We start from the raw sequence: 12,032 nt of genomic DNA, 5'->3' as shown, positions 1-12,032 counted from the left end.
CAGATGACTGGAAGAGAGTGGCACTGGGCTTTGACAAAAGATGAGCACACATGTGGGGCGGTGGATGGTAAGTATGCCATTCTTGTCCCTGTACCCCTCATTTTCCTTTTCGTACAGGATGGCATTCCGCTCGAACCATTCCTCAAGGTCCCCCTCCTGCTGCCTGGTGAAGGTGTAGGGCATAACCTTCCTCCAGCCCTCCCTCACCACCAATGGGGCATCTGCCTCTGATGCTGTGTCAGACACAGGAGAACTGGCTGCTTTGCTGCCTTCAAATGAGGCAGTGAAGGATGGGGTGGTGGTGGGGACATATACTACCACCCTGGTCTCCTCCTTCAGGGGTCTCGCATGCAGGGCTACCTCCTTCTACACTATCACCTCCTGTGGCATCACCCCCTGCCACTCCTCCTCTTGGGTGGGCAACATCTGCAAGGCAGGTTTTTTTTAGTTGCCCTCCCCCTGTGCTGCTGCATTTTTGGTGCCATCTCTAAAACACTAGTCTCCGTTCCAAAAAACTCTCCAGCTATGAATGAACATGCCTTGGAGTGAAAGAGGTGACTTTCTGCTGTTTAAATTACCTTTTTTTTTTCTACTGACCTTTTTTTCACCCCGGAGCTATTACCTTCGACCACCTACGACTAGCATCACGACGTACTACGACCGGCTTCGACTACACTTACGGCTAAAAAAATATCGATTTTTCCCACGGCGACCTGTTTTTAGTCGCGATCAATTTTTAACATTTTGAAAAATACGCCGCGACCTAGCTGAAGCCTCATCTACGCGGAGGCCACTCTCGACCATGAAGGAGAGTGACGAAGACCTCCTACGCCCTCGTGACGACCTTGCCGTGACTATGGCTCGCGGGCAAACTCGCCAGAGGTCGTGATGGAGGTCACCCAAGTGGGACAGCGGCTTTAGCATCTTAAAATTATGTTTGTTTCTAACCATTGAAAATGAAAGTTTGGTGGTAACACCTAGCCTCATGATTCTTTTTATTCAATTTGTATATTTCATACAAATTGCATTACTCTTGTTTCATAAGTAATAACAATAGTCCAATTGCATGAGCTGGATGCACTTGGAATGTTAGTTTACAATTGTGACAAAGGAATACATCAAACCATAAACCAAAAGTTCAGCAATATTTCTGATCGTCCATTTCAGATTTTTAACAGACACAATTCTGATACTTTGAGCAAGAAATCTAAAGTTAAAAAAAAATCAGCCATACTGTTGTCTTCTAATAAAGATGAAAAAATTTGAAATGGATCAGCTTCAGCAAAATAATACATTTTGTCAGGATTCACAAGAATAAAATCTGAAAAAGATTACATGTAAACTTAAAATAGATGAGACCGGTGAATAAATTCAATGACGCAAAGCAAGCTGGTATTGCAAGGGTACTATTCTAAAAGGAATGAATGATCTCAGCAATAATTTTGATACAGATACTTTGTAAACATGTAGTACTACCATACAGATCTATGGTATACCTCACAAAGGTTTTGTAATAAATTTAAATGCTTTACAAAACATATCCCACATTTTTGTGCTACAGTATTTTTTTTTTTTATTTATGCAATACTTACTAGATTACTGTTCTGTTCTCTTGACAGATTGGATTTAGTTGATGAACATGAGATGGGATGCTGCAAACTGCCAAAGTATTGCCTTGGCAGGTAACAAATATGAGGGGCAAAATATGGCTATGGAAAAGGAACAGGAAAATCAAATGAACAACAAAAGGAAAATAAAAAAACACATGGCAAGAAATAGCTGATTTTCAATTGTAGAATATAATTACTTCCCAGATCTTACTTCACAATGAATTAAACTTAAAACAAGAGCAAAACAAGTAACGCATGGTTATCAATTAAAAGTGAAGGGATGGCAATGTGGAATGTTGGTGTCAAGAGAGAGTCAATTTTAAAATCTATAGCCACTCTGGATCTAGTCCAATTAAATAACAGAGCAGAGTTTACTTACCCGGTTATAAAATGGGTGCTGTTGGCCCACCATGCCACTATACAAGCTGCTAGGATGCTGTGGTGACATTACATTACCATTGAATGAGGTGGAAGAGGAGCAGACTGATGGTGCCTGGCTAAACACAGCTCGAGGTGGAGCTTCCTGCAAAGGTAGTGAAGGGAAAGGAATTCCTGTGATATTCACTGTCGACATTTGGTCCCTGGCTGCTCGAATATCTGCAGGCATAAAGGAAATGCATGCTCAAAGACTCAATATATAAATAAAGCAATTGTTCGCATATATATTTTCAAAGAAAAAAAAAATCACCAAGACATTTTACTGTTTTGTATCCTCGGTAAATTACACGTCACTTTCTAACTGCAGCATTCATGATGTATTAACTTTAATTAGTAAGGATAGCAATCTCATTCTAATTTTGAAATACCCGTTTACAACTGAATTTTATTAAACTTGTAGTTTTAAACTACAGTGATAGAAGATGGTAAACAGTAGCCTTAATTCTCCCAGGACATTAGCTAACCAGATAGAAATCATTATTTAAAGATAGATAACTCAAAATTAAGGGTACCCAAGAAATAAAAATCTGTGGGACTAGCATCCAAAGAGTGTGAATTTTAGTCTGTAAAGGACTTCATTTCTGTTAGGGTGATACCAACAGACTTAAACAAAATAATTGCATGACAGAGCAATTGACATGTTGCAACATGTAGTAGTCGATGGAGACCATTAGGACCCATGGCAACTATATCTTAAGTGTTTACAGTTCGTAGATATTTAGCTCAAAATTAATTATCCGGAGTTATATTGAGATGCAAGAAGGATGGTATGAATCCCCCAATACTTTGTTCCAGGTTATATTCGTATTCCTTAGATCAAATAGGGTATGGATGGACTGAAAGGTGTGACTATGAACGAGGTGGGTATGATGATCCAGGAAGCTTTAGGCCTTGCACTTGCCCAGCAGGTATGAGGTATTTCAGCCTACTTGCGCAAAATTTGAAATGGCAGGGTGGATGACAACAGAATTATAGTAAAGCAAGCCATTTTTCTGCAGTGATAAGGAAAGGAAACGCAGAATATGAAAATAGGTTGGAGAGAAACATAAATACAGATTGCAGGTTGAGTCTATTACAAATAGAAAAATTATAATGGGGAATAAGAAATTGGCAAACCGATATACCCGTCAAAGATTTTGCTTGCTGGCATATTAAATACACTAACCTGCAATAATCTCCCGCAGTTTGGGATCCAAATTCACGGTGCATGGTAAAAATATTTTGACATCCCGAGTTGAAAGAATTGGCATTCTCGAAGACAGGAAAACTTCAAAGCTACGAATATCACTGTCAATTTCAAGAAGTGGCTCCACATCTTTGGTAGTTGGTATGTTTTTGGAAATTCTTAATATAAATCACAGGAAATATTATTGCATAAAATAAAAAAAATGACCTGCTTCTGCTATTACCACAAACAAGAACAGAATACTTTATGTTCAAAGCAATTATCAAAAATATTGTGTGTGTCTACATGGTGGTACTTTCAAAGGAGCAAATAAAAATATTTAAACTAAATTGAAAAGAAAAAAATATTGTCCAAATACTTCAATAATGTAACTTTCATAAATAAATGGACAATATTAAATGTATATGAGCATGATAGATTTAAAAAAAAAGTTTCCTTTTGAAACATTGAGAACTAAATGGCATCTTTACAATTGATCCATAAACATCAAATTATTTTTTGAACCATTGGCCATGTTAAAAAAAAAATCATACTGCAAGTAAAAACAGAATTGATAGCATCTTTGCTGTGATGGATAAAAGGAAAGATATTAGAGCAAAATATACAATTATTATATTATAAAAGGTTGTTTATTCTATTCACAACTGAAAAAGTCCCTGGAGCTGGTATTTTTACTTAAACTTTTTCCACAATCTGAAAACTTCTATCCCCTTCTTAATATGGAGTTATCCAAGTATTAAATCTTGAAGCCATTACTTGTTCAAATAAAATAACCAATTTAGCTATATTATTTAATAAATATGGCGATATTAAAGAAACAAAGCTTTGGAGGGGCCATATCACAGTTAGCCGCCAAAGTTGTCTTTGAGAGTTGTAGATGCAGCTCAGTCCATCACACAGAAAAGACTTAGCACCACCGACTCCATCTATACTTCTCGCTGCCTCAGAAAAGCAGCCAACATAATCAAAGACTTGTCCCATCTCTAAGAAAATCTTAAAAATAGGTAACTATATATCAAGGCAAATGCATTAGAAATGGGGAATTAATTTTAATTAACTGGTTACATTTGTTGCATACCTTTCATAAATGCTTTTCAAGGTGAGATGATCTGGAACACTTTCTGTCTCTTCCAGGTATAGAATAAGCCAAGAGGTCCTATATGGCCATTGTTCTGTGAGATTTATCCAAGAGGCAAGGCGATCCCAGTTGAAACTAATTTGGTTTGCTCTCAGTAAACGCCCTTTAATAAAATGTAATTAAATCTTTGAAAGGATTTGCAAAAAACATCTAGTCAGAAACAAGCTTATTATTTAAAATTAAAATTCAAACAAACTTGTAGGGAAACATTTGAGATTGTAATGTAGGTTCTAAACGAAAAGAAAGTAATACATTATAAATGTATACAATTTCATGGCAAAATGTTCAATTCTACAAACATTTTTCTCCTTACTTTTCCATATTCAGGTTATTTTTTAAATGTAAACTGAAGCAAACAACAGCAAGTACTGTCCCACAGTTATCTGGACGGCACCTCCTCCTACCCTGCCTCTTGCTGAGACGCTATCCCCTACTTAATTTCTCCGTCTCCACTGCACCTGCTCCGAAGATGAGGATTTCCGTTCTAGGACATTCAAAATGTCCTCTACCTTTGGCAAATGTGATTTTTCCCCTGCTGGCATAGATGGATCCATCATCCCCGTCTCATGTAGTTCTGCTCTTGGAGCCGCACCCCCAGAAAGAACAAGGATAGAGCAAATGGTTCTAACCTTTCACCCCACCAGCCAACACAGCATGACAAAAATTGTAAATATGCATTTATGCAAATCAAACATGCATTAACACCCATTTTTTCCAATGTAAAAACTGACTATAATTTGGGGAAATCATAATTAAGGCATGCAATAGTTTTAAATGTATGGAACTTGCCTAGATTTCTATTAAATTGCTGTTGAAATGGTCAATAAATTTAAAGAACCTTGCATTTTCACCAGCAATAACAAGCAAATTGGAGGGTTTCAAATTCCAAGAATTAATACGACAATAATGTGAGCAGAAGATAATCAGAGAAGAATAAATTGTAGTAACATTCAATATATTTATTTTAGTTCAACCATAAGTTTTGTATGCTGTTATCGTTCTAGGCTTGTTAATTCCATTGTGGTTTTATTCATTGTGGGGGAAAAAAAGTCAATTAATAAATGTTTAAATAGTTGGAGTGTGATGATCCACACACATACAGGACATAACCGCAGTAAGGTAATCAAGAAAGCTGCTGGAGAAACTCAGCGGGTGCAGCAGCATCTATTGAGCGAAGGAGACAGCCGAAACCAGTGGGGGGAGGCGGGGAGAAGAAAGGAAAAAGGAGGAGGAGCCCGAGGGCTGAGGGAGGAAGGAAGGGGAGGAGATAGTTCATAGTTTGTTTGAAGTTGTGTTTAAAAGCCTGATGGCTATGGGGAAATCTGAAAGCTGAGGAGTACTGCCATCCCAACTTCAGAACTAAATATTAATATGCAATTAGTGCAAAGATCACTAAATAATAATGTAGTGTCAGAAAGCAACAACCAATTAAGTACCTGTCTTAAAATAATTATATAACGTTAGCACATAGTGGACATAATCACAAAGGATTACTGAATATGTTACAAAGAAACTACGTATATGTTTGAATTAAATTTGCTCCTTACCTGTTACTGAGACAATGTTGAGCAATCGCCTCATGGTTTGTGGACTAATGTCACTGAACCAGTCTTCAGTAACCAACAGCTTTGATAGATCAAAAGACATTTGCCTTGTAACCTGACGCTGCATCTGCCGTCGACGATATGTATCCTGTCAATATAGAGACCGATCAAATTTTTCTCTATTGGAATATTGCCATAGGATCTTTATTCACACCTGAGCTACTAGACGATAGCTCCTTTTTTAGGAGTTTAAGTTTAATAACCCCTTGTGAAAACAGCACCACTGCTACACAGTGCTGGAAGATTACTGCATTTGTCAGGCTAGAATATCTAAGAAAAGTAACGTGTTTTTCTGTATAAGTTTCTACTTTAAAAGATTTCCATGTGCTATTTCTGTTGAAATGATGACATACTAAATTGACTCTTCAACCACAAAATAGTATCCCTGACTGGATTATTTCTTTCTTTTCTCAATGTGGCACTTGAAGGCTTATGACTTTCAGCCAACCCAGTGTTCAGTTTACCACTGAAATCATACAATGAATAAATTAAAACCTCAGCATGAATGCAACAGATGAAAGAAAATCTGGATGTAAAACTGTTTCTTACCCTTCGATTCAGTGCTGTTTTACTACCATGTTTGGTTAATTCCCCTAGGCTGTGCTGTGAAAGTTTTCGATCATTATCTTCATGCCAACCTGCAATAAATAAATAAAGCCTGTTGAAACTTCAAAACTCCTCAGAGGCTGGAATAGCTGTTGGAATAGCCAATAATGTACATATATTTTTTGTAAGTGGTACAACTCTTACTTGTGTAATCTGAGTTTCCCACATCTCCATTAGATGGCACTGCTGCATAAACCTTCTTTGCACTAAGCCCACGACTGTTAAGATACACGGGCAGATGGACTATATTCCGCATATAGTCATGCCCATTTATGTTCGAGTCTCTTAAAACACTGTTCAGGTTTTGATTGATTGCTTTTATGATGATGTGGGGGTCACTGGCAAAAATGGCAATGAATGGACCTTTTGAGAACAGAACACGCACCTAGAAGAAAAATTGGCAAGGTTAATCTTGAGTAATAATATTTTACAAATACCTGCCTGCAGTGCATGCCTATATTTCACAAATACATACATACAGTGCATGCCTATTACAAGATAATTTGAAACATCATCAAACTACCACTTAACTTCCTCTATAATAACAACAGCAGGTCCACTGTCCGATATATTTAATTCTGAGCAACCAACCTCTTTAAAACAATTTTACATTTGCCGAGAACTATCTTCCTTCTTTGCCCCTTTGCCCCTTTGCTCTATCTATTGTACTTGGGTTTGACTTGAGTGTAGTTATGTATAGTATTATCTAATCAGGTTGGATAGCTTACAAAACAAAGCATTTCATTGTACCTCAGTACACGTGACATAATATACCCAAACCAAATGTTTCAACCACCTTCAGAAAATAGTTGGTGATTAAGATTCTCTCTAGCAGATCTATCCATAATTTTTCTTGCCCTATTACCTACTTTTGCTTTAAACCATCATCTGCTTTGGGGTTGCCTTTCCCCTTGTCATCTTTCCTTTCAGGGCAGAACTTTATGATTTTTGGACAGCTAACACTCATATTTTGCAGTCAAAAATCAGGTCTCAGAGTTCAAACCAGGACATGCAAATCTGAATACTTATTACATAGTAAAATCAAATGCCAAACATCAAGTAAGACAGAAAGATGGTGGAGATTATAAAAGCTATTTGTGAATCCTCAAATGAATAAAATTTTAATAATTTAGACTTAACTCTTGCATAAATAGATTTGGAGTGCCAGAGTCATTTGGCTGTGATTAACAAGATATGGTTCAATTTGCTCATATTTAAAATGGATAACCTTATTATTTTCTGGAATGTCCAGTAAACAACTAGTAGAGTTAAGGGGCTGTCCCACTTGGGCGACCTAATCTGCGAGTTTAGAAGAGTGTCTTCGACCAAACTCGCAGCATGGTGGACACGTGGTCCTAGGAGGTCCTATGAGGTTGCTGGAACGCTCCTTCATGCTCGAGAGAAGTTCCCGAATACTTGGGGCCTCAGCTAGGTCGCGGAAAGATTTTCAGCATGTTGAAAAATATTCCGCGAGTAAAATTTGGTCGGCATGGTTCTTTTTGACTCGTAGTGCAGTGGAGTGGGGTCGCTATTTAGTTACAGCCAGTCAAGGGCAGCCGTAGGCAATCTCCTTCGCTGACCGGGCATTTTGATTGGCTCATTGGAGTTTTCGGGACCAAGGAAAACCTACCGGTAGGTTAAATGCCCGCTAAACTTTAGTATACTTCTTAAAAGTGTCTCCACTCCTTCTCTCCCCTTCTCTCCCTTTCTCCCCCCCCCCCTTCTCTCCTCTCCTCTCCTCTCTCTCCCTCTCTCCACTTCTCTCCACTTCTCTCCACACACTCTCTAAAGGACTTACCGTACACTGTAGCAGCCATTTACCTTCCTCTTCATCGCGTAGACAGCGCTCCCCCGCTTTCCCTGGCCCTCGCCTTTGCAGTGTGTGTGTGTGTGTGTGTGTGTGTGTGTGTGTGTGTGCGTGCGCGTGTGTGTGTATGCGTGCGTGGTCAGTCGATCCAGCTCGAGGCTTTCCAGGCGAGTGTCCTCGAGCTTGAAAGTTGAAGACACTCTTCTTAACTCGCGGATTAGGTCGCACAAGTGGGACAGCCCCTTACCCAAATTTCACAAAGTTGCAGGTATGTATTTATGAATACTCAGTCTCCGAGTGAGCAGTGTAATGAAACCTATGGAATGCCAGGAAAAGAAAGGACAACAACTTCCTGAATTTTACATTCAAAAATGCACTTAACAATGTCAGAAAGTTGCTGCCTAATTTAATCAAAATAACAATTAATTCTAATAAAGCCACATAATTATATTTACTACAAAACTTAGGGGTTTAGGTTAACCAATGCAGATCCACCAAAATTCTATGCAAGCTTATTTGGAAAGATTATAACATGAAGAAAAAAATGAAGATAAAACAAGTTTATATAATAAAGGAGAGTAGCTTATTAATAAGGAACATTTACATTTAGTTTGTAACAACAGATATCACACAATTTAATTTAGAAAATATTGCATAGGGTTGCCAGTGCAAACAGTACTCTTCGCATAATATGATCCAAGGAAGAATGCATCATTATCCTGAATTGTTTCTGTTGATTAATTCATTCGTGAATTGTTTTGTTAAAATACAGGTGGTTTTAATTACTTACCGTGTCAAGCATTTGGAGGACTTTATCTTGTTCACATGCATCTAATCCATCTATAACAACCACAAGTCGCGTTTGATTCTGAGTAAAGCCATCAATCGACTTGGCCATCCGGGCCATAAGTTCCACTTCATTCTTTAGAACCTTTCAAAGTAAACACACAATGTTTTTGCCACCAAAAAAGGCTTCCATTTTATTTGAGCTCTTAGCATGAAATAAATTATTTCCTTGAATTATATAAAAAAACAGAAATAAAATTAAATTAAAATTACACATCTGCTCAAAGTTGATCCATATATTGACCACACAGGAATAAAGTTATATATTTGCTTTCTGTCATTCTTCTATCCATTCACAAGATGATGTTTTGACCATGAAACTTAATCTTTCCCTTGGCTGTCTTCCATAACATCTCTTATTTGAGTAATCTTAATGCCGGAGTTTAGACAGAGTGCCAAATGACTGAGGCTGCAGTGCACTGCAAACAACCCTTATCAAGTTTTCATTTAACATATTCTGGCAAAGGTCAACAACTAACCAGGACTGGAGTTTGATTACATTTCCAAACTTCATTCAAGAGCACTGTTGTTTTCCTACTGTTAACTTTTTGAGGCCCCCCCAAACAGATAAAATAATTGGCACAGGCATGAGCCAAGCCAGAGGTCTTTGATTAAAATAAAGCTGTTCATTAATGGGCTGCATTGTAACCTTCAACAATATGTCAAAAAATAACAAGAGGTAAAGGGTAATGTTAAATTGTAAAGTAAGATAAACCAAGTGGTAGACAGAGAACTGAAGTTTGCAGGATCAGCAACTGAAGAATAACATGCTGATAAGGGAGAAATGAGAGAAATTTTGCATTTACAAAAGAAACAGAAATAGTCTCTACGGATAAATCTTAAGAGGGTGGCTAAGATAAATGTAGGTGAAGACTTCTAATAAGCGAGGATAGCAAATTAATGAACAAAGATATCTTGAATAAATATTTTGCATCAGTCTTCACTGCAGGAGGGTCTGAAGAAGGGTCTCGATCCGAAACGTCCACAATTCCTTCTCTCCATAGATGCTGCCTTACCCACTGAGTTTCTCCAGCATTTTTTTTTGTCTACCTTCACTGTAGGTATTGTTAATATCACCAAGATATCAGGCAGGTTACTCTCAGCAACCTGGTGGAACTAACAAAAATCAGCCTGAAGATGGGTCTCAACCTAAAATGTCACCCATTCCTTCTATCCAGAGATGCTGTGTGTTCCGCTGAGTTACTCCAGCATTTTGTATCTATTTTCTAACAAAAACCCAATTACAAGTGAAAAAGTATTGCAGTGACTCACTGAAGGGGTGGGAAGGGGCTAAAGATGGACACGTCTCCAGGACTCAATGGACTGCATTTAAAGGTTTAAACAAAGTAGCTGCAGAAAAAGTGGATCCATTCATTGAAAACATTCTGAACTCGCTATACTTCACTTGAGTACCAGAACATTGTAAAACAGCAAATGAGACTTCCTTGTTCAAAACAGGAAAAAGGCGGACGGCAGGGAACTACAGGCCAGTTGTTCAACACCTATTATTGACACGATGCTAGTCAATAATCAAAGAAGAAGCAAATAATCATTTAGGAATATAATTAAACCCAGTCAACATGTTTCTGTGAAAAGTTAATTATGTTGGACAAATTTGCTTGAATTATTTGAAGTGGTAACCTGGAGAGTTGATAGAAGGTAACCTGCAAATACATTGCCAAAGGGCATTTGACAAGGTGCCACACAAAAGGCTGGTGCATAAATTAAAAGTTTAATAACAATGGAGGTATGTTAAAAGAATTAAAAATTGGTTGTCTCATGTAAAACAGAGTTGGAATAAATAGGTATTTTGCAGAGCAGGAGGAAACTTGTGTAATGCAGCAGGGATCAGCACTTGGCCCACAACTGGTCACGATTTAAATTAATGACCTGAAGGTACTCGAGTTATGTCCTCGAGTAAATCAAAATGAGACACTTACAAACGCTATCCTGCACAGTAACATCTCGGAAGTAATAATTTAATCAAACCATCAAGACATTTGTTATTAGAATCACAAGTTCATAAGTCATAGGGGCAGAATTAGACAATTCTCCCCATTGAGTCTACTCTGCCATTCAATCATGGCTGATCTATCATTCCTTCTCAACCCCATTCTCCTATCTTCTCCCTGTAACTGTTGACACCCCTACTGATCAAGAACCTGTCAATCTCTGCTTTAGAAATATCCAAATACTTTGCCTCCACAGCTGTCTGTGGCAATGAATTCCACAGATTCACTACTCTCTGACTAAAGAAATTCCTCCTCGTCTCCTTTCTAAAGGTATGTACTGAGGCCATGCCCTCTGGTCCTAGACTCTCCCACTGATGGACACATCCTCTCAACGTCCACTCTATCCAGGCCTTTTACTTGTTAGTAAGTTTCAATTAGATACCCCCCTCATCCTTCTAAACTCCAGTGAGTACAGGCCCAGTGCCGTCAAACGCTCATCACACGTTAACCCAATCATCCTTGGGTTCATTCTCGTAAATCTCCTCTGGACCCTCTCCAACACCAGCACATCCCTCCTCGGATAAGGGGCCCAAAACTGCTCACAATACTCCAAATACAGTTTGGCCAGAGCCTTATAAAGCCCCAGCATTAATCCCTGCTTTTATATTTTATGAAATTAATGCAAACTAATCTTTTGGGAATCCTGCACCAGCACTCCCATATCCCAGCCCCTCCAATTTCCGAATCCTTTCCCCATTTAGACAATAGAATCATCACCATTTTGAATTATCACCATCTACATACAAATAGCTCAAAATACATCTCTTGTTAGGGTGACAATAATA

The 12,032-nt window shown here is 38.2% G+C and overlaps 1 protein-coding gene across 1 annotated transcript in view; it reads right to left on the bottom strand.

The window, feature by feature from the left end:
- The window catches only part of LOC129697067 (kinase D-interacting substrate of 220 kDa-like), an 80,543-nt gene that overhangs the window by 26,531 nt on the left and 41,980 nt on the right, over positions 1-12,032 (bottom strand). The window contains 8 exon segments of the mRNA XM_055635282.1: positions 1,593-1,709; positions 1,990-2,207; positions 3,214-3,392; positions 4,313-4,475; positions 5,920-6,064; positions 6,526-6,614; positions 6,727-6,967; positions 9,180-9,320. Coding sequence (XP_055491257.1) covers positions 1,593-1,709; positions 1,990-2,207; positions 3,214-3,392; positions 4,313-4,475; positions 5,920-6,064; positions 6,526-6,614; positions 6,727-6,967; positions 9,180-9,320 — 1,293 coding nt within the window.

This window comes from Leucoraja erinacea, chromosome 5, assembly GCF_028641065.1.
Source record: "Leucoraja erinacea ecotype New England chromosome 5, Leri_hhj_1, whole genome shotgun sequence".
Taxonomy (NCBI): domain Eukaryota; kingdom Metazoa; phylum Chordata; class Chondrichthyes; order Rajiformes; family Rajidae; genus Leucoraja; species Leucoraja erinaceus.
Note: the sequence above shows the minus strand (reverse complement) of the source record. Positions and strands in the feature narration are given on the sequence as shown.